The sequence below is a fragment of the Suncus etruscus genome, chromosome 7, assembly GCF_024139225.1.
Source record: "Suncus etruscus isolate mSunEtr1 chromosome 7, mSunEtr1.pri.cur, whole genome shotgun sequence".
NCBI lineage: Eukaryota > Metazoa > Chordata > Mammalia > Eulipotyphla > Soricidae > Suncus > Suncus etruscus.
In genome coordinates this window covers 70,230,827-70,254,552 of record NC_064854.1, presented here as the reverse complement: position 1 = coordinate 70,254,552, position 23,726 = coordinate 70,230,827, and the positions used below count along the sequence as shown (strand labels likewise).

The window sequence follows — 23,726 nt, the reverse complement described above, 5'->3', positions numbered from 1 at the left end:
TGAAGTGAGCTGGAAGTTCCAGCCCTCCACTCATTGTCTGTGAGGATTGTTGCAAAAATGACTTTTATTTTTCTTAAAACCCATAGATGAGTGAGCCTATCCTGTGTCTCTCTCTCTCCCTCTGACTTATTTCACTCAGCATGATAGATTCCATGTACATCCATGTATAGGAAAATTTCATGACTTCATTTCTCCTGACGGCTGCATAATATTCCATTGTGTATATGTACCACCGTTTCTTTAGCCATTCGTCTGTTGAAGGGCATGTTGGTTGTTTCCAGAGTGGCTATTGTGAATAGTGCTGCAATAAATATAGGTGTGAGGAAGGGGTTTTGTATTGTATTCTTGTGTTCTTAGGGTATATCCCTAGGATTGGAATAGCTGGGTCAAATGGGAGCTCAATTTCCAGATTTTGGAGGAATCTCCCTATCGCTTTCCATAGAGGTAGGACTAGATGGCATTCCCACCAGCAGTGGATAAGAGTTCCTTTCTCTCCATATCCCCGCCAACACTGACTGTTTTCATTCTTTGTGATGTGCGACAATCTCTCTGGTGTGAGGTGGTATCTCATCGTTGTTTTGATTTGCATCTCCTTTATGATTAGTGACGAGAAGCATTTTTTCATGTGCCTTTTGGCCATTTGTATTTCTTTTTTATCAAAGTGTCTGTTCATTTCTTCTACCCATCTTTTGATGGGATTAGATGTTTTTTTCTTGTAAAGTTCTGTCAGTGCCCTGTATATTTTGGAGATTAGCGCCTTATCTGATGGGTATTGGGTGAATAGTTTCTCCCACTTGGTGGGTGACTATTGTATCCTGGGCACTATTTCTTTTGAGGTGCAAAAGCTTCTCAGTTTAATGTATTCCCTCCCATCTGTTGATCTCTTCTTCCATTTGTTTGGAAAGTGCAGTTTCCTCCTTGAAGATGCATTTAGTCTTAATATCATGGAATGTTTTACCAACGTGTTGTTTTATATACCTTATGGTATCAGGTCTGATATCAAGGTCTTTAATCCATTTGGATTTTACCTTCGTACATGATGTTAACTGGGGGTCTATGTTCGCTTTTTTGCAAGTGGCTAACCAGTTCTGCCAGCACTACTTGTTGAAGAGGTTTTCCTTGCTCCACTTAGGATTTCTTGCTCCTTTGTCAAAAATTAGGTAATTGTATGTCTGGGGAACGTTCTCTGAGGACTCAAGCCTATTCCACTGATCTGAGGGTCTGTCTTTATTCCAGTACCATGCTGTTTTGATAACTATTGCTTTGTAGTACAGTTTAAAGTTGGGGAAAGTAATGCCTCCCATTTTCCTTTTCCCTAGGAGTGCTTTAGCTATTCGAGGGTGTTTATTGTTCCAGATGAACTTTATAAGTGTTTGAGCCACATCTTTGAAGAATGTCATGGGTATTTCTAAGGGTATCGCATTAAATCTGTATAATGCTTTGGGGAGTATTGCCATTTTAATGATGTTAATCCAGCCAATCTATGAGCAGGGTATGTGTTTCCATTTCCGAGTGTCCTCTCTTATTTCTTGGAGCAGGGCTTTATAGTTTTCTTTGTATAGGTCCTCACATCTTTGGTCAAGTTGACTCCAAGATATTTGAGTTTGTGTGGCACTAATGTGAATGGGATTGCCTTCTTGACTTCCTTCTCTTCCCTTTCATTATTGGTGTATAGAAAGGCCATTGATTTTTGTGTGTTAATTTTGTAGCCTGCAACCTTGCTATATGAGTCTATTGTTTCTAGAAGCTTTTTGGTAGAGTCTTTAGGGTTTTCTAAGTAGAGTATCATGTCATCTGCAAACAGTGAGAGCTTGACTTCTTCCTTTCCTATCTGGATTCCCTTGATATCTTTTTCTTGCCTGATCGCTATAGCAAGAACTTCCAGTACTATGTTGAATAGGAGTGGTGAGAGAGGACAGCCTTGTCTTCTACCAGAATTTAGAGGAAAGGCTTTTAGTTTTTCTCCATTGAGGATAATATTTGCCATTGGCTTGTGGTAGATGGCTTCAACTAGATTGAGAAAGGTTCCCTCCATTCCCATCTTGCTGAGAGTTTTGATCAAGAATGGGTGTTGGACCTTATTAAATGCTTTCTCTGCATCTATTCATATGATCATGTGATTTTTATTTTTCTTGTTGTTGATGTTGTGTATGATGTTGATAGATTTACGGATGTTAAACCATCCTTGCATTCCAGGGATGAAACCTACTTGGTCATAGTGTATGATCTTCTTGATGACACATTGAATCCTATTTGCCAGGATTTTGTTTAAGATCTTTGCATCAGCATTCATCAGGGATATTGGTCTGTATTTTTTTTTGGCAGCGTCTCTGTCTGATTTTGGTATCAAGGTGATGTTGGCTTCATAAAAGCTGTTTGGGAGTGTTCCCATTTTTTCAATTTCATGGAAGAGCCTGGCTAGGATTGGTAGTAGCTCCTCTTGAAAGATTTGAAAAAATTCATTAGGAAATCCATTTGGGCCTGGGCTTTTCTTTTTGGGCAGATATTTGATTACAGTTTCGATTTCATCAGTAGTGATGGGGCTGTTTAGATATGCTACATCCTCCTTACTTAAATGTGGAAGGTTATAAGTGTCCCAAGAATTTTTCCATTTCTTCTAGGTTCTCATGTTTAGTAGCATAAAGTTTCTCAAAGTAGTCTTTGATTACCGTTTGGATCTCTGCAATATCTGTCGTGATCTCCCCCTTTTCATTTCTAATACGGGTTATCTGATTTCTCTCTCTTTCTTTGTGAGTTTTGCCAATGGTCTATCAATCTTGTTTATTTTTTTCAAAGAACCAACTTCTTTTGTTGATCTTTCGGATTGTCTTTTGGTTTTCCACTTCATTGAGTTCTACTTTCAGCTTTGTTATTTTCTTCTGTCTCCCTATTTTTGGTTCCTTTTGTTGGTCATTTTCTAATATTTTGTGCTGCGTCATTAAGTTATTCAGGTATGCCCCTTTTTTTTCCTGATGTGTGCTTGTAGAGCTACAAATTTTCCTCTCAGGACCACTTTTGCTGTATATCATAGATTCTGGCAGTTTGTGTCTTCATTATCATTTGTCTCCAGGATAGATTTTCTCTTTGATTTCATCTCGGACCCACTGGTTGTTTAGTAGCAGGGTGTTTAATTTTCAATTGTTGAAGTTTTTCTTCTGTGTGGCTTTGTAGTTCACATCTAATTTCAGAGCCTTGTGGTCAGCAAAGGTAGCCTGCAAGATTTCAAATCTCTTGATTTTATGAAGGTATGTTTTATGTATCAGCATGTAGTCTATCCTGGAGAATGACCTATGTACATTGGAAAAGAATGTGTATTCAGGTTTTTGGGGATGGAGTGTCTTATATATATATATATATATATATATATATATATATATATATATATATATATATATATATATATATATATATATATCTACTAGTCCTCTCTCTTCCATTACTCTTTTCAGGGCTAGTATGTTTTTCTGGGTTGACCTATCAAGTGTTGATATGGCCATGTTGTGGTCTCCCACAATTATTGTATTATTGATTTCTTCTTTCAGATTTGTCAGTAATTGTATTAGATAGTTTGCTGGTCTATTATTAGGTGCATATATGTTTAATAGTCTGATTTCTTCCTGTTGCACATATCCCTTGATTAGTACATAGTGTCCATCTTTGTCCCTTACCACTTTTCTGAGTATAAAGTTGGTGTCATCAGATATTAATATGACCACTCCAGCTTTTTTGAGGGTGTTGTTTGCTTGGATGATTTTCCTCAAGCCTTTGATTTTGAGTCTATGTTTGTTCTGGCTATTCGGGTGTTTTTCTTGTAGGCAGCAGAAGGTTGGATTCATCTTTTTGACTCATTTTGCTACTCTGTGTCTTTTAATTGGTGAATTTAGTCCATTGACATTGAGGTAGATGATTGTCATAGAATTTAATATATTTGTAGATAAATTTGCTGTGTTTGTTGATTTCTCTTGTTTTAAAGTAGAACTGTCAGTTTTTCCTTTAAGGCTGGTTTTTCATCTGTGAAGTTTCTGAGCTGTTGTTTATCCTTGAAGCTATGGATCCTTCCTTCAAACCTGAACATGAGTCGGGTTGGGTGCAGTATTCTCAGTGAGGAATTCATTTCATTCAGTCTTGTCACAATATTTCACCACTGTCTTCTGCCCTTGAGAGTTTCTTGTGACATGTCTGTTGTAAGTCTTAGGGATCCTCTTTTGAATGTAATGTCCCTTTTTGATCTTGCTGCGTTCAGTATTCTATCTCTATATATGGAATTTGTCATTGTAACGAGGATGTGTCTTGGGGTGTTTTTCTTTGGGTCTCTTTTTGGGTACTCTTCGGGCATGCAGGATTTGATTGCATGTAGTCTTTAACTCTGGGAGTATCTCTTTGATGATGTCTTTGACAGTTGATTCTTCCTGGAGATCTCCTACCTGGGCCTCTGGGACTCCAATGATTCTTACGTTTTTTCTGTTGAGTTTATCAAAGACTTCTATTTTCATCTGTTTGCATTCCTTGAGTACTTTTTCCATTGCCTGGTCATTTGTCCTAAGGTTCTTTTCCAGTTTCTTCGGCTGTGTTGAGTTTTTCTGCATCTCATCTTCCAGTACTCCAATTCTCTCCTAAGCTGCTGTTACCCTGCTGTCGAGGCCTTCCTCTGAGGTTTTCAGTTGAGCTACTGTGTTTTCCACATCTGCTATTTCAGTTTGGAGTTTTCTGATTTCTGTCTTTGTGTTCTGTTCAGATCGATCTATGCTTTCTTTGAGTTCTACCAACATCTTCCATATTTCTATTTTAAGTTCCTTATCCGAGAGGTTAATCATATGGTTGGAATTTTTTAGGTCATCCAAGCTATCATCTTCATTCTCTGTGCATGGTATTTGCCTGCGAGTTTTCCGCATTGTCACACTAGTAGTGTGGTTTTTCCTGCGTGTTGTGGTGGGGTTTATTGGTTAGAAAGAGTGCGGGGCTGCTCTTTTGGGGCCTCTAGGTGACAGTTTTTGGGGGTTCGCTTCCCAGGGCTCAGAGGAGAGCTTCAAGAATTCAGGAAAGACAGAGAAGCACAGCACAGGGCTCCCTTCAGGTCCTCAGTTTCCTCAGAAGAAGCACAGTAGGGCGGAGACTCTGCATGTAGAGCAATCAGCACTCCACCTGGCAACACCCACAGCCAGGCCTCCTTAGGCCAGAGATTTCAGCTTATTGGACGGCGACCCCCACAGCCAGAATTTACTCACTGGGAAGTTTCAAAATGCAGTTTTTTGGGGGTGCGCTCCCTAGGCCTCTGAGGAGACCTTCAGGTATTCAGAAACACAGGCAGACAGGCACAGAAGTTTCCCATATTTTCAAGCCCAGGTGAATGAGTCTGAATCAGAGTTGCAGAAGAAATAATCCAGACCAGGCTGAGGGTGAAACATGTCTAGTCTTGCAGTCTTCTACCTAGTATGGAGCCTCTAATTATTTTTTTTTTATATTTTTGGGTTTTGGACCACACCGAGTGACACTCAGGGCTTACTCCTGGCTATGCATTCAGATATCGCTCCTGGCTTGGGCCACCATATGTGATGCCAAGAATCCAACCACAATCTATCCTAGGTCAGCTGTGTGCAAGGAAAACGCTCTTTCGCTGTTCCGTGCTCTGACCAATTAAGAATATGTTTTAATATAGTATCACTCAACATGCACTTTCTACCTGGAATAAATATATCCTAGACAATATATTTCCGTTACTAATATTTTATATGTTAGTATTCGTTTCAATTCTTCATATAAATGAGCGTTACTTTGGACTATTAAAGGAAAACATTTTTTTTATTTTTAATTAAACACCATGATTACATACATGATGGTGTTTGGGTTTCAGTCATGTAAAGAACACCACCCATAACCAGTGCAACATTCCCATCACCAATGTCCCAAGTCTCCCTCCACCCCACACAACCCCCGCCTGTACTCTAAACAGGCTCTCCATTTCCCTCATACATTCTCATTATTAGGACAGTTCAAAATGTAGTTATTTCTCTAACTAAACTCATCACTCTTTGTGGTGAGCTTCCGGAGGTGAGCTGTAACTTCCAGCTCTTTTCTCTTTTGTGTATGAAAATTACTATTGGAAGAATGTCTTTCATTTTTCTTAAAACCCATAGATGAGTGAGACCATTCTGCGTTTTTCTCTCTCTCTCTGACTTATTTCACTCAGCATAATAGATTCCATGTACATCCATGTATAGGAAAATTTCATGACTTCATCTCTCCTGACAACTGCATAATATTCCATTCTGTATATGTACCACAGTTTCTTTAGCCATTCGTCTGTTGAAGGGCATCTTGGTTGTTTCCAGAGTCTTGCTATGGTAAATAGTGCTGCAATGAATATAGGTGTAAGGAAGGGGTTTTTGTATTGTATTTTTGTGTTCCTAGGGTATATTCCTAGGAGTGGTATAGCTGGATCGTATGGGAGCTCGATTTCCAGTTTTTGGAGGAATCTCCATATCGCTTCCCATAAAGGTTGAACTAGATGGCATTCCCACCAACAGTGGATAAGAGTTCCTTTCTCTCCACATCCCCGCCAACACTGTTTATTCTCATTCTTTCTGATGTGTGCCATTCTCTGTGGTGTGAGGTGGTATCTCATCGTTGTTTTGATTTGCATCTCCCTGATTAGTGATGTGGAGCACTTTTTCATGTGTCTTTTGGCCATTTCTATTTCCTCTTTGTCAAAGTGTCTGTTCATTTCTTCTCCCCATTTTTTGATGGGATTAGATGTTTTTTTCTTGTAAAGTTCTATCAGTGCCTTGCATATTTTGGAGATTAGCCCCTTATCTGATGGGAATTGGCTGAATAGTTTCTCCCACTCAGTGGGTGGCTCTTGTATCCTGGGCACTATTTCCTTTGAGGTGCAGAAGCTTCTCAGCTTAATATATTCCCATCTGTTAATCTCTGCTTTCACTTGCTTGGAGTGTGCAGTTTCCTCCTTGAAGATGCCTGTAATGTGCTGGAGTGTTTTGCCTATGTGCTTTTCTATATATCTTATGGTTTGGGGGCTGATATCGAGGTCTTTAATTCATTTGGATTTTACCTTCGTACATGATGTTAGCTGGGGGTCTAAGTTCAATTTTTTGCAAGTGGCTATCCAATTGTGCCAACACCACTTGTTGAAGAGGCTTTCCCTGCTCCATTTAGGATTTCCTGCTCCTTTATTAAAAATTAGGTGATTGTATGTCTGGGGAACATTTTCTGAGTATTCAAGCCTATCCACTGATCTGAGGGCTTGTCCTTATTCCAATACCATGCTGTTTTGATAACTATTGCTTTGTAGTACAGTTTAAAGTAGGGGAAAGTAATTCCTCCCATATTCTTTTTCCCAATGATTGCTTTAGCTAATCGAGGGTGTTTATTGTTCCAAATGAATTTCAAAAGTGCCTGATCTACTTCTTTGAAGAATGTCATGGGTATCTTTAGAGGGATAGCATTAAATCTGTATAATGCCTTGGGGAGTATTGCCATTTGCATGATGTTAATCCTGCCAATCCATGAGCAGGGTATGTGTTTTCATTTCCCTGTGTCCTCTCTTATTCTTGGAGCAGAGTTTTATAGTTTTCTTTGTATAGGTCCTTCACATTTTTAGTCAAGTTGATTCCAAGATATTTGAGTTTGTGTGGCACTATTTTGATTGGGGTTGTTTTCTTAATGTCCATTTCATCCTTATTACTATTGGTGTATAGAAAGGCCATTGATTTTTGTGTGTTGATTTTGTAGCCTGCCACCTTGCTATATGAGTCTATTGTTCCTAGAAGCTTTTTGGTAGAGTCTTTAGGGTTTTCTAAGTAGAGTATCATGTCATCTGCAAACAGTGAGAGCTTGACTTCTTCCTTTCCTATCTGGATTCCCTTGATATCTTTTTCTTGCCTAATCGCTATAGCAAGTACTTCCAGAGCTATGTTGAATAGGAGTGGAGAGAGAGGACAGCCTTGTCTTGTGCCAGAATTTAGAGGGAAGGCTTTTAGTTTTTCTCCATTGAGGATAATATTTGCCACTGGCTTGTGGTAGATGGCCTTAACTATATTGAGAAAGGTTCCTTCCATTCCCATCTTGCTGAGAGTTTTGATCAAGAATGGGTGTTGGACCTTATCAAATGCTTTCTCTGCATCTATTGATATGATCATGTGGTTTTTATTTTTCTTGTTATTGATGTTGTGTATTATGTTGATAGATTTATGGATGTTAAACCATCCTTGCATTCCTGGGATGAAACCTACTTGATCGTAGTGGATGATCTTCTTAATGAGGCATTGAATCCTATTTGCCAGTATTTTGTTGAGGATCTTTGCATCTGCATTCATCAGTGATATTGGTCTGTAATTTTCTTTTTTTGTAGCATCTCTGTCTGGTTGAGGTATCAAGGTGATGTTGGCTTCATAAAAACTATTTGGAAGTGTTTCTGTTTGTTCACTTTCATGAAAGAGTCTTGCCAGGATTGGTAGTAGTTCCTCTTGGAAAGTTTGATAGAATTCATTAATGAATCCATCTGGGCCTGGGCTTTTGTTTTTCTGCAGACATATGATTATCGTTTTAATTTCATCAATGGTGATGGGGGTGTTTAGATATGCTACATCCTCTTCCTTCAATCGTGGAAGATTATGAGTCCAAGAATTTATCCATTTCTTCCAGGTTCTCATTTTAAGTGGCGTAGAGTTTCTCAAAGTAGTTTCTGATTACCCTTTGAATCTCTGTCATATCAGTAGTGATCTCTCCTTTTTCATTCCTAATAAGAGTATCAAGTTTCTGTCTCTCTCTTTGTTAGGTTTGCCAGTGGTCTATCAATCTTGTTTATTTTTTTCAAAGAACCAACTTCTGCTTTCGTTTATCTTTCGGATTGTTTTTTGTGTTTCCACTTCATTGATTTCTGCTCTCGGCTTTGTTATTTCCTTCTGTCTCCCTATTTTTGGGTCCTTTTGTTGAGCACTTTCTAGTTCTTTTAGCTGTGTCATTAAGCTACTCAGGTAAGCTCCTTCTTCCTTCCTGATGTGTGCTTGCAAAGCTATATATTTTCCTCTCAGTACTGCTTTTGCTGTGTCCCATAAGTTCTGAGAGTTTGTGTCTTTATTGTCATTTGTTTCCAGGAACCTTTTGATTTCCTCCTTGATTTCATCTCAGACCCACTCGTTATTGAGCATGAGGCTGTTTAACTTCCAGGTGTTAAGGTTTTTCTTCTGAGTCCCTTTGGAATTCACAAATAATTTCAGAGCCTTGTGGTCAGCGAAGGTAGTCTGCAAAATTTCTATCCTCTTGATATTGTGGAGGTATGTTTTATGTGCCAGCATGTAGTCTATCCTGGAGAATGTCCCATGTACATTGGAGAAGAACGTGTATCCAGGTTTCTGGGGATGGAGTGTCCTATATATATCCACTAGGCCTCTTTCTTCCATTTCTCTCCTCATGTCTAGTATATTCTTGTTGGATTTCAGTCTGGTTGACCTATCCAGTGTTGACAAAGCCGTGTTAAGGTCCTCCACAATTATTGTGTTGTTATTGATATTATTTTTCAGATTTGTCAACAGTTGTATTAAATATTTTGCTGGCCCCTCATTCGGTGCATATATGTTTAGGAGAGTTATTTCTTCCTGCTCTACATACCCCTTGATTAATATAAAATGTCCATCTTTGTCCCTTACAACCTTCCTGAGTATAAAGTTTGCGTTTTCTGATATTAGTATGGCCACTCCAGCTTTTTTATGGGTGTTATTTGCTTGGATAATTTTTCTCCAGCCTTTTATTTTGAGTCTATGTTCTGACTATTCAGGTGCGTTTCTTGTAGGCAGCAGAAGGTTGGATTGAGTTTTTTGATCCATTTAGCCACTCTGTGTCTCTTGACTGGTGCATTTAGTCCATTGACGTTGAGAGAAAGAATTGTCCTGGGATTTAATGTCATCTTTATGTCGAAATTTGGTGTTTTTTTTGTTAGTCTTGTCTTAAATTAGGTCTTTCAGTTTTTCTCTTAAGACTGTTTTTGTGTCTGTAAAGTTTCTGATCTGTTTTTTGTCTGTGAAACCATGTATTCTTCCGTCAAACCGGAAAGTGAGTTTTGCTGGGTATAGTATTCTGGGTGAAGCATTCATTTCATTTAGTCTTGTCACAATATCCCACCACTGCTTTCTGGCATTGAGTATTTCTGGTGACAGGTCTGCTGTAAATCTCAAGGATGCTTGCTTGAACGTAATTTCCCCTTTTGATCTTGCTGTTTTCAGAATTCTGTCTCATCATTGTAACTAAGATGTGTCTTGGGGTGGTTTTTCTGGGGTCTCTTTTGGTTGGTACTCTTCGAGCATGCAGGATTTGATCACATATATTCTTTAGCTCTGGAAGTTTCTCTTTAATGATGTTCTTGACCATTGATTCTTCCTGGAAATTTTCTTCCTGGGTCTCTGGGACTCCAATGATTCTTAAGTTGTTTCTGTTGATCTTATCATAGACTTCTATTTTCGTCTGTTCCCATTCTTTGACTAATTTTTCCATTGTCTGCTCATTTGCTTTAAGTTTTTTGTCCAATCTCTCCTGCTGTATGGAATTGTTATGTATCTCATCTTCCACAGCACCAAGTCTATTCTCAGCTTCTGATACCTGTCCCAGAGCTTATCCATTTTTTCATTCACCTCGTTTACTGACTTTTTCAGGCCTGTTAGTTGACATGTTATTTTAGTTTGGAGTTTTGTGATTTCTGTCTTCATATTTTCTTGGTTCTTATTAGTGTTCTGTTCAACTCGATCCATGGTTTCTTTGAGTTCGTTGAGCATCTTCCATATTGCTAGTCTAAAGTCCTTATCTGAGAGGTTGATTAGTTGGTTGGTCATATCTGGTCATCAGAATTGTCATCTTCATTCTTTATGTCTGATGCTGGCCTGTGTTGTTTTCCCATTGTCACACTTGTATTGTGGGTTTTTCTACGTGTTGTGGTGGTGTTCATTGGCTATATGATGCAGGGAGCACACTCCTCTGGCTCCGCCTTTTCTGGATGGGCTGACTTGCCTCCAAGGTAGGGGAGTCCTCCGTGGATGAAGCCTCACACTGGATCAAATCTTAGGCCCGAGCATGCAACAGAGAAGACAGTCCGGAGAGAAATGCTTGCTTCTGTGATATAGCACAGTTCTTAGTGTGATTTTTTTCTTCTTGTTGCGATGGTGTTCTTTTCTTAGAAAGAGCACACGGCCACGTAGCGAAGCGAAGCGGCGTGCTCTGCGGAGCTTCTTTTCGCCCCACTCCCAAGAGTTTCAAGCAAGGGGACAGTAGACAGACATACACAGGTAGCACTCACAGTTTTTCACAGTTGGGCCCCACTGGGCAGGCGTAGTTTCGTGGATTTTCCCCAGCCTGATGTCACAAACAGGAGACCCGGCTTCTTCAAAAGCTAGCCGGTTTTTATGTTCTGGAGTCCCACCCTGAAAATGGCCTCCTGGAGAGCGAGTTTTCTGGAGCCTCTTTTTGCCCCACTCCAAGAGTTTCACGCAAGAGGACAGTACACAGACATACACAGGTAGCACTCACAGTTTTTCACAGTTGGGCCCCACTGAGCAGGCGTAGTTTCGTAGATTTTCCCAGCCTGATGTCACAAACAGGGGACCCCTAAAGGAAAATATTTATGGTCCAAACTGATTCTACATTTTGTACATTGCCTTGCACTCAATTAACCTGGGTTCAATTCCTGGTACCATATATGGTTCTCCTAGCAGTGTCAGAAGTGAATCCTGAATGCAGAGCTGGGAATAAACACTGCTGATATGACATGACCCTATGCCCCAAATCCCCCTGCAAAAGCAAATATATATATATTAAGGTTACATAAAAGAAAATCTAATCCTATACAATCATCAGTTTTGGTATGAACCTAAAACTGTTCTTAAAACATATTCTGGGGGCTGAGCAATAGTACAGCATGTAAGGAATTTGCCTTGCATGTGCCAGTGCTCAATTTCTAGCTAGTACCATCAGAAGTGATCTCTGAGTGCAGAGCCAGAAGTAACCCTTTAGCATCCTCACCCCTATCCCAAAAAATGATCAGGAGAGCTACAGCAGACAGAGTGCTTGCCTTGCACACTATCAACCATTTACAATCCTTCAAGCCCACCAGGAATGATACCTGAATGCTAAGCCATGGAGATTAAGCTAGGAGCAAAACAAACAAAAAAAATCCAATGAATTATTTACGATCACAAAGTAAATCAATATAGAACAAGGGAGGATGAGTAATTTTAAAAATGTTTTAATTTTCATTAGATATCTTCATATGTAAATTTCTGTGCCCTATTTTGATATCTTTAAAATTTACTCTGTTAAGTCCCATAATCTTATCCTCTTTTCCATTTTTTTTTGGTTTGTTTTGGGGGGATTGAGCCATACTCAGTGATACTCAGTACTCCCTCTTGGCAGTGCTCAAAGGAACATATGCCAATCCAGAATCAAACTGGGGTCTGCTGTATTCAAGGCAAGTGCCTTAACCTCTGTATTAGCTTTCTGTGATCTAATCCCATTTTTTTTGTTTCAAATTAGATGTCTTTATTTTAGACACTAGTTTACACTAGAGTAGTTAACAATACAGTTATTTGTGGCATTAAATATTACAACACGGGGCTGGAGAGAGAGCATGGAGGTAATGCGTTTGCCTTGCATGCAGAAGGTCAGTGGTTTGAATCCCTGCATATGGTCCCCAAGCCTACTAGGAGCGATTTCTGAGCATAGAGCTAGGAGTAACCTCTGAGCGTTGCCGGGCGTGATCCAAAACCTGCCCCTTGGCATGTATGAATAATTTATAAAATTACTTGCTACAATTAAATGATGTTGGAATTACAGGGAGAAAAGACTGCATTAAAAGAAAATTTGTGAACATGGGTCTATATCATTGTCTGAAGGTCTACTAAGCTGTATATTGCCAGCGGAGCATTCTGTTGTTGATTCTGTTTGTTGAGATTATATAGCTTCTATGATAATTTCTCATCAAATTTGATAAATTCCTACTGGAAAATCGGCATTAAAATTATGGGAGTGTTGGGCCCGGAGAGATAGCACAGCGGGCGTTTGCCTTGCAAGCAGCCAATCCAGAAACTAAGGTAATCCCGGTGTCCCATATGGTCCCCCGTGCCTGCCAGGAGCTATTTCTGAGCAGACAGCCAGGAGTAACCCCTGAGCACCGCCGGGTGTGGCCCAAAAAAAAAAAATTATGGGGGTGTTGCATGGCCCACTAATTTGAGGATATGAGGGGCTGTGCTGATAAGCAAATTGTAGCTGATAAGATAATTTCTAATAGGGGCTATAGGAAGGGCCCCAATATGATCAGCTGTGAAACAAGTATGTCCAAGACTTTTTATTGCTCATTGGGTCTTTCTTTTGAGAGTTAGATGAATGTATGGTGTTGGCTGCTTGTGCATACATAGTGGAAAGAAAGCTCTGAATCATGGGTGTGGCTGCCAAGAAAATCTGGAGGTATAGCAGCATGGGGAAAGTGGCCTGGCCTGACTCCAGACCCCCAAAGGTGTCAACCACAAAACCAGCTTACCTGGAGTGTTTGGTGGGTAGGAGTCTGAAGAGATAAGTAGAGAAGTTGTCAAGCTGGGCCATTGGCATGGTGGCATGTACAGTATGTATGGCATGTATGGTAGATTTTTGTGTGCAACCCCTAGAGGGTGTTGATTAACCACTGCCCCATCCTATTTTTAAAAAAATATTTTTTCTCGGGACAGGGGAGATAGTACAGTGGTAGGGCGTTTGCCTTGCATGAGGCTGAGTAAGGGACCCAGTTCAATTCCCAGCATTCCATATGGTCCCCTGAGCCTGCCGGGAGCTATTTCTGAGCGCTGAGCCAGGAGTAACCCCTGAGTGCCACCAGATATTGCCCCAAAATCAACCAACCGACCAACCAACCAATCAATCAAAGTTTAAAAAAAATTTATTTTCTTCCCTTTACCTTTGTTACCAGGGGTCACTTGCTTAGTTATGGTTCTCATATATTTGGTTATTATACTCACATACTCAGCCACAGTGCTCACTAATGGTCGCACAATAAGCAGTGCTTGTACAGTAAATCACCAGGAACAAACAGAAAGCTTGGGTGATAGTACATCTATATACAGAAAATCTTATTGAATATTTGAAGTTCGTTATTGATTCCTATTGCTTAGCAAAAGAGTCCATTCAAAATATTACTCTATACTAGCAGTACATTTTGTCACCTAACTTCTGATGAAGATGGATAGGGATATTATTATTTCCATGCTTGCTGACAAAATGTATTCTGAAACAATGTATTAAGCATTTTAGACTTTCAAACTTTATTATTTATGAAATATATTTTATATATATGGCAGCTGCCATAGTGATTAATCTGATGTATATGCACAGAGTACATTGAAAATCTTTTGGGAAAGATTTGTTGTTATAGATGCGCTTAAGGGCATTCATAATTCATGGGAGGAGGTCACCATATCAATATGATCCATTTGAAAGAGATTGATTTTGAACTTTACTAGATGACATAAGTAGAAGAAATAATTAAATGATAATGTTTTCTTGTGATAAACAGATTCCTATGGGCAGGTTGTAAACATTGTTAAAATGATAATACAGAATCAGAATACTGAATGAATGTATGGATGAAGTAGTGTCAAAGTTCAAAAAACTTTAATATTGAAAGTTCTACCATGGGTAAAATTCTACCAAGCAGCATTTCTACAGAGAAATCTCTCATGTAAGAAAGAGTCCAACAGCAGGGGTTACTCCTGGCTAAGCGCTCAGAAATTGCCCCTGGCTTGGGGGGACCATATGAGATGCCAGGGGGATTGAACCTCGGTCCTTCCTTGGCTAGTGCTTGCAAGGCAGACACCTTACCTCTAGCCCCACCTCTCCAGCCCCTTGGTTAGCATTTTATAGAAATAAAGTCATTAATTTTGGCAATCATTAATTTATAAGACTGTGTTTTAGGAATGCAAATTTAATTCATTAAATATAAATGATCACAACATTCCGTCCAACAAAGTACCCATCTATTATACTTCCTTCCCCTCTGGAAGCCTTAGTCTTGTAGTAAGAATCCACTATTTTATTTCCCTTTTACTTTATTCCCTTGATAGGCTTCTTTCTAGCCCAAATGTGAGTGAGATCATCTGGTGTTTGTTTTTTATCCTCTGACTAAAATTTTCTTAGCATGAAACTCTTCAGTTCCATTCTTGTCACAAAAGGCAGAAATTCATCTTTTCTTTCTTTTTTTCTTTTTTTCTTTTTTTTTTTTTTTTTTGTTTTTCAGCCACACCTGGTGGCATTGAGGGGTTACTCCTGACTATGTGCTCAGAAATCACTCCTGTGTTGGAGGACCATATGGGACTCCTAGGGGATGAAACTGTGGTCCGTCCTATGCTAGTGCGGGCAAGGCAGATGCCTTACTGCTTGTGCCACTGCTCCAGCCCCAGAATTTCATCTTTTCTTATAATGGATGGATTATTATTTCATTATGTATATATATCACATCTTCTGTATTAATATATCACTGAGTAATTGGGTTTCCTTATCTTGGCTATGTAATGTTCTAAGGAACATGGGTTTTGGGTGAATCTTTTCAAGTTAGTTCTTTGTATTAATACCTAGAAGTGAACTAGATCAAATGGTAGATCTGGTTTTTTACAATCTACTTTTAATAATTTGAGAAATATCTTTAGTTTTTTCTATAAAGGTTAGAATAATTTACATCCTACTGACGGTGTACCAGGATATCCACACTCCTTCCAACACATATTTCTGGCATGTGTATCAGCCATTCTCACCAGTGTGATGTGATAGCTCATTATCAGTTTTTGTCTTTCCCTCACAATAAGTCATAATGAACATTAACTGTGTGCTTGTTGGCCATATGTATCTCTCACTATTCAAGTGTATAATAATGGTGGAGGGAAAGTCAGTCATAAACTAATTGTGCCTGCTGTAACATGTGCCTGCTGTTACAAGCAAGCATTAGGCTGTAAATTCAATATCTGTTACTGCTACATGTGCTGAACATGATTCTGGCAGCTCAACTCAGTTGTCTGAGATCACCAGAAATTGCCACAGGCACCTAGTCAGAACCAAGTGTATGTAAGCATTTCAACTGTAAAACAGATATGATCACTATAACCAGAATTTGTATAAGTATCTGGTTAAAATGTTTATAGGAATCTGAGTCATTGCAACATCATCAGCAGAGGAAGAGTTATAAAGTATTTGTTCACCTTTACTCCCTAATTTTGAATAGGTTTGTTTTCTTGATCAGCTTTGTAAAATCTTTATAAAATCTTAGTCTTTTGCCAGATAAATTGTACCAGAGTGCTAATCATTACATTATGGAACCCACCTTTTAGTAAGATGTGTTTGCATCTTAATGGTAGTTTCTTTAGCTTTGCAGAAGTTTTTTCATATTATGTAGTCACATTAACTTTTTTTTTAAACAATAGGTAGGGGATTTTGATTTTCTTTTGTGTTTTGGGGTTTTTTGGTTTTGTTGCTTGTTTTGTACCGTCCTCATTTGTGCTTGGGATTTATCCTGGCATTGTACTCCTCAGGGGGATAGGGGCACCATATGGGGTGCTAGGGATTCAAACTCAGCTTGACTGTAATTAAAGCAAGCACTTTGCCTGCTGAACTATTTCTCTGACCCAGTGCTGTTTTTATCGAATTAAGATATGTACTTTTCCCAGGTATTGCTGTGTGTACTTAATTGTGGACTTTATTGTAGTTCTTTATTTCTGTGGTCTGGCACCTATCTTGTTCTTACTTAATACTATGTTATTTTTAATACATACTGCATAGCAATACAGACACATTGCTATGAACATTGGTAAACCAACATTTAAATCTGTAATGGTAATAACCATTAGAACAGTCAAAAGGTAATAGTTGATATTGTCAAATAAGTGAATTTTTTAATTAAGGTATATATGCAAAATGTGATTTACAAATTTATGTGACAGAAGTAATCAAATAGACTGTTAATATCTTCAGAATCATTAATTTAATTTATATGTATGCCTTTTGTCCAGAATTAAGTTGTGCTGTCATCAAGTGGCTGTTATATCTTAGTTATGGCCTTACAATAGCTTTATTGGCTTAGTCATTACATATTGCCACAGCAAAAGTTATGGTTGAAGAAACATTAGAAAAATAATTATATGAAGGCATAGAGAAAATAGAAAACTTTATGGCAATAAGAAATCTTAATATAAAAGAGAAGAAATAATGGGCAGAGCGATAGCACAGCAGGTAGAAGTTGACCCGGATTTGATCTCCAGAATCCCTTATGGTCCCCTGACTTGTCAGGAGTGATTTCTTTTTTCTTCTTACGGATTTTGGGCCACACCCGGTGATACTCATTAGTTACTCCTGGCTCTGCTTTCAGAAATTGCTCCTGGCAAGCTCTGAGGACCATATGGGATGCTGGGGATCAAACCCAAGTTCATCCTGGGTTGGCCTCATGTAAGGCAAATGCTCTACCATTGTGCTATCACTCCAGCCCCATCAACCGGGAGTGATTTCAGAGAGCAGAGCCAATAATAACCCCTGATTGCCACTAGGTGTGTCCCAACAACCAAACAACAACAATAACAACAACAACAATAAAAAGAATAAAAACAAAAGATAAATTTTTGGAGCTAATGTTTTAGAATTTCTCAAATCTTTATTTGAAACTATTTATTATTTGTTAGCTATGTTACCTTCAAGCATTTAACGTCTTTGTGCTTTGGATTTCTTATTAAATAAAGGCAATATCCACTTTGAGAACTTTTATATTGTTTTGTCAAAGAATAAAAATAAAATGCTTAGAATAGCATAGAAAGTAAAGTAAGGTCCTGGCCAAGAAATGACCGTTATTGTTATATAGAAGTTAGAGAAAGAAGGAAAAGCAGTTACCATATTTTCCGGCATATAAGATGACTTTGGAAATGAAAAAAAGTCAACCGAAAATTGGGGGTCGTCTTACACGCCGAGTATATCCCGAAAAACGTTTGGATATGCCACTAAACGATCATCTGGATATTGCCACAAAACGAATTTTCAAACTCGACCCTGCACCAATCACTTCAAAGCTACTCAGACCGCCTCTTTAACTCAGCCAATCCAAGCAGGCTTTTTATGCATGCAAATTAGACAATGTTCTGGAACCGAATCTACACTGTAAAAAGCCTGCTCAGATTGGCCAGAGTCAGAAAGGAAGTCTATTTACAGTATAACCTTTGAACCTTTGCTTGTTGTGATTGGCTCACCATGGTATATACAGTTGCAGTACAGGAATATTCTATCTTATACAGTGAATATAGGCCTACACCTATGTTTAACTGTAAAATTAGGGGGTCATCTTATACACTGGAAAATACAGTAACAATTTTTGTAGTTTCGTCTGCAACTGCAGAAATTCTGAAGACTTGTGGTATCATTTCTTAATCTATCATCTCTAGAGAGACCTGAAAATAATGCAGCTGTAAGGGCACATAGATCTAGGATTCGCCCTATCCAGGTTTTTTTCCAAGTATTACATGGTCCCCTGAGCATTGTAGGGTACAGCCCCACAGGCCTTGGAGGTCACTAATTTCGGGGTATAGTAAACTCCATTTCATACATAACAAAGCATATTGCATTATAATCTGTATCACCTATATGGTCTTGTATTGGGTGGGGATTCATAAAGATGTGGTAGATTTTTAGCTTGTTTCTTTTTCTGAATGTCAGGCTACAATCTATAAGCCTACTTTGCCTCTCTTTGTTCCTAAGCTGATACTTGAGCTCCTTACTTTTAGGAGGTTCTTCCTGGTCATTCCCAGATCTGTTTACTTTGTAAGCACTATTGTGCACTTCCTGTGAGGCTGCTTGCAGAATTCTTGGGTCGCTTCTGTGTTTTCATTTGATTTGAGATCCAGTATAATTCATAGGGCATCCTTCTCTGCTATCTTGGCCTCACCTCCTCACACTCTCTTTTACCATCCTAAGATTTTTTTTCCTGACTAATCAAATATTTCACATTATTAATATTCTCTTTTGTAATTTTCAGGTACGGAGATTTTCTGAGGCTTTCTTTTGTTTTGAACATCCAAGAGAAGCTGCCATTGCATACCAGGAACTGCAGTGAGTAGCATAAATCCAAAAATAACACTCAAATTATTTTTTTGTTGTTATGTTTTAGTTTGTGCTTTAGACTTACTCTTGGTTCTGCACCGGTGATCACTTCTAGCAGGACTCAGCCATATGGGGTGCTGGAAATAAAGCAAACACCTTATCACTATACTATCACTCTGAGCCCCCCTCCCTTATTCTCTTTTACATAAAATCTAAATATCAGACTTTATCAGTGGACAAAGTATGGTAAAATTCCATTCCTTACATAACAAAGCAAATTGCACGGTAATCTACTTCACCTATATTAGGCCTATATCTTTGATAGTACTATACATTTCTGGCTTCAGGTTTTCTTTTGGTCATCTTGGTCTAGCTTTACTTTTGCATATCGGAACTCCCTATATTTTTTAATTATGTGTTACAGATTTCTACAAGTAGTTTGCTTGGCACTGTCTCTCTTTCCCTCTGGAGATACTCAGTATATCTCCTTGACTTTCAAATATTTGTGGGCATTATGTTGAGCAAAAGAGTAAACACTGGGCTAAAGAGAGGCTATAGCAGAGAAAGCAATACATTGCATGTGACCAAACTGGTGTCAAATCCCTAATATCACATATATTCCTCTGAGCCCTGCCAGGAGTAAGCTCAATCATTAGTATTTATTCCATCACAACTAAACACGTGATTTTATTCTTACGAAGTTCTGTAACATGTAAAATATAAGATGAGGCATATTTGTCTATATTTCCCCAAGATGTCTTTCCCTTCTTTAGACTTAAGGCACATTTGCCCATATCCCTACTTCATAACTTCATGTGTGTACTTTTCTTTTTCTATGCTGCTATAGCCCAAATTTTTCTTCTTTTTTTTTCTCTCCTATTTTCTTCTTTCCTCTCCTCTCCTCGCCATCTTTGCTTTACTTCACTATCATTCTCCTCCTAAAATTTTTGCTTGAGGTTGAGAAAAGGCAACAGACCTGTAAAACCTGAAAATGATTTAGGATTGACTTGTCCTAAAAGAGAAATAAAAAAATTCTAAAGGGAAAAATATCTTGACAAATTTGGGCTAGAAGTTTAAATGGGAAGACATAAAATTACTTTCTCAGTAGATAAAAATATTCTATATCATGTGTTTATTAGTCAAAATATTACTGCTAAAATTTTTATTTCTGTGCCTATGAATTATAAAAAACAGTAATAAAGTATGACATCATTAGTGAATAACTAGTATAGATAAAACAAGAAGAGCAAATTTTTCATCTGAATGATAGATTTTATTAATTTCTTAGATTTGAATTTTTTCATTAGAAAAGGTTTGTGTGTGTGTTTCTTTTTAAAAATAACTATTTTTTAAAGAAGGTACCTTACCCTGATTTTATTCCTGTTACCAAATAAGGCCCCTTTCCCAGTATTGCTAGGTATAGTTCTATTGGTCCCCAAATATAACCTGGTATCCCTTAGGATGCTGTTAAGCACTGCTTGCATAGACCTAATGATTTATGGCACTGCACAGGACCCTGACATTAAAGCTCCAGCCCAGTTGGCCAAGGGATCGTGAGCACTGCTTGGAAATATTCATCCCATGGGGGGAAAAAGGGAACCAGAAAAATAATATAGGAGTGAATAAAGTACTTGCCTTGTGTGATACTAACCTTAGTTTAATCCTCTGTTGTTTCTTGAACATCACTGGAAGTGACCCTAAAGCTCAGAGTTGGGAGTAAATCGCATGCTCCATCAGGTTTTGTCAAAGTAAAATAAATAGCCAAATAAATATATTTTATGGTGAAAGTTCATAGCTTTTTAAAAATAGATGTTAATTTTATTCATGAGTATATGTTAAATATAGCAGTAACAACAGAACACATTTTTCTTTTTTTATATGAATATTTAATAAAATTATAATTTAACCAAGATCATTATAAATATTGAAGTTGTTTTAGATTTTAGTTATATCAGAATATCACATATTCCAAAATATTTTATCACGTGTTATTTAATAATACAAAGAGTAAAGTCATAATTTTACAGTTGAGAAAATTAACAGACATCTTTTAAACCTAATGATAAAAGTTAACATTGCCAACTTTAACAATTAACGATCTGTGCTTTCTGATATATTTGTGTTTTCATAGTCAAATATATATAATTTGAATATTATATGAGAAAACATAAATACAAAAATTAACAGGTCTGCAAAATTGCTTTACTGATTTTTAAAAAACATCAATTGTGGAACAATAGATGGAATCAGAAACCATTTCAAATTGAAACATGACTACTGAATGTTATAGGAGAAATCTTAGAAGTTTTATTAAGAGAATTAGGAGATGTTATATTCTTCTAAATGGTATAAGGAGAAATACTAAATTGTAATAATATAATTACAGTTGTACTTTATATATTGACACTAATTTTTTTATTTTGATTCAGGTCATTCCTTTATTAAGGGAAAGAACACAAAAATGTTTAGGAATTTAGACTTCATCTTGCAACATGTCTGCAAATTAAATGGCTCAGGAAAAAATAAAAAATAAATAAAAGATTGATTTATTGGTATATATAGTAAACATTGGAGCCTTATGGCAAAACAATATATTTGTGTAAATTTAATTTACTTAAATAAAAATTTATATATATTTTTCTTATTTTGACCATATTAGCTTACATATCTTTCACAGTAATATTTTAGGTACATGTTAACATTGAATCAGGATAATTCCCATCACCAAATTTGTCCTCCCTCCACCCCTGTTCCCATCTTGCATCCCATATCCCCTCCCCTTACACCCCAGGCTTCTAGAATAAGTGGTCTCCTCTGTGTCTAGCTTACTACTTAGTGATCATACATCTGTTTAGTCCTGGTACCCTCCCTTATTTCCCCCTCTATTTGAGAGGTGGAACTAGAGAGTTCAAGTTATGTGATTTTGTTTGAAGAAAAGAAAAGCAATAAAATGGGGTAAAAATCAAATAAGCCGAAAATGGGTGGAATCCTTCTAGAGACTCTCAACCTTAGTTTGAGAGAGGAAAGGAAAAAAGGAATTGAAACACCACAACAATACAAAAAAGAAATATCAAATAAAATATGCAGAGAACACTACAGCAATAAAGACAAGCACCACCTGAAATAAAAACATGCCAGAGTGCAAAAAGAAAGAAAAAGATATAGTAAAATAAAATAAAATTGGAGACATCAACTTCAATATCTACACCAAAACAAAGAAGTAAAAATATATATAAATAAATAAAAGATTATTTTGTGCTTTTTTTTTTTTTCCTGCATAGGCACAGTAAATATTGGGAACATTAGAGAGGGAATTCCTTTGGCCTAAGAGATTCAGGGTTTCTCCACCCTTGAAGTATACTGCCATGGGATTAACTATAGACTTCTTGCATGTTCATTTACTCTCCCCTCCGTGCTGGAACACATTTTTCTAACATTATCATCAAATTATCATTAGGCATTTGACTTGCGGTATTTCTGCTATAAGGCATTGCTCTATCAATGGGAAATTAGTTCAGGCATTAACCATAAATAATGATTACCTTGAAATAACAAGTTCTGGGGCTGGAGAGATAGCATGGAGGTAAGGTGTTTGCCTTTCATGCAGGAGGTCATCGGTTTGAATCCCGGCATCCCATATGGTCCCCTGTGCCTGCCAGGAGCAATTTCTGAGCCTGGAGCCAGGAATAACCCCTGAGCACTGCCGGGTGTGACCCAAAAACCACAAAAAAAAAACAACCAAGTTCTAGAATATAATACAAATTATGTAAATAATTTATCAACATAGCCATAATTTAAATCAGTAATTTTGCTATCAATAAATTTTCATTTTATCAGAGTTTGGGGGGATTTCTTGTGTGTGTGTTCTTTGTAAATACTTTTCCATAATAGATTTATTTGTTTTTTCACAATTGCAAAATTGTTTGTGATTTAATTTTAGTCACATCATGTACAAAACCCTTCCCCAGTGCACGTTTTCTGCCACCTATGTCCCCAGTTTCCTTCCCATACTCCCCTCAATTGCCTCTGAGACAAGTTTTGTGGGGTTTGCTCATTTATGGCCACACCCAGTGTTGCTCAATGTTTACTCCTTTCTCTGTGCTCAGTGTTCACTCCTAGTAGTGTTTGCAGGAACATATACAGTTCTGGGAATTAAACCCAGTCTATATGCAAGGCATAACACTGTACTCTCTCTCCTGCCCCACCCACAATTTTTCTTTTTAAACAAGATATTATTTACAAGAAGGTTATATATTGAGAAAGGAAATACAGTGAGGAGGTTAGAAAAGGAGTTGAGTGTTAAGGTAGAATTGGATATAGTTTTTATTACAGTCTAACTTAAATATTTTTTCAGTGCTCAGAGTCATCTACAGATGTGCACTGCTATCAAAAATACTTCCTTCTGCAATTCTCTTCCACCCCTACCTATTGAATGTAGTGAATTAGATGGAGATCTCAATTCATTGCCTATAATCTTTGAAGATAGGTATTTAGATTCAATTACTGAAGGTAAGTATACTCTAATATGTAACCATATTGTGATTTTTGGTATAATTTTCCTTATATACATAATTCATTCCCTAATTGGGGCTGTTTTTATTCTCTGGTTTTATTTTATT

At 37.7% G+C, this 23,726-nt stretch overlaps 1 protein-coding gene across 1 annotated transcript in view; it reads left to right on the top strand.

Moving 5' to 3' along the window:
* FAM135A (family with sequence similarity 135 member A) overlaps window positions 1-23,726 on the top strand; it is a 140,784-nt gene that overhangs the window by 75,736 nt on the left and 41,322 nt on the right. The window contains exons 13-14 of the mRNA XM_049776769.1: window positions 19,043-19,116; window positions 23,462-23,616. Coding sequence (XP_049632726.1) covers window positions 19,043-19,116; window positions 23,462-23,616 — 229 coding nt within the window. The remainder of the gene's footprint in view (window positions 1-19,042; window positions 19,117-23,461; window positions 23,617-23,726) is intronic.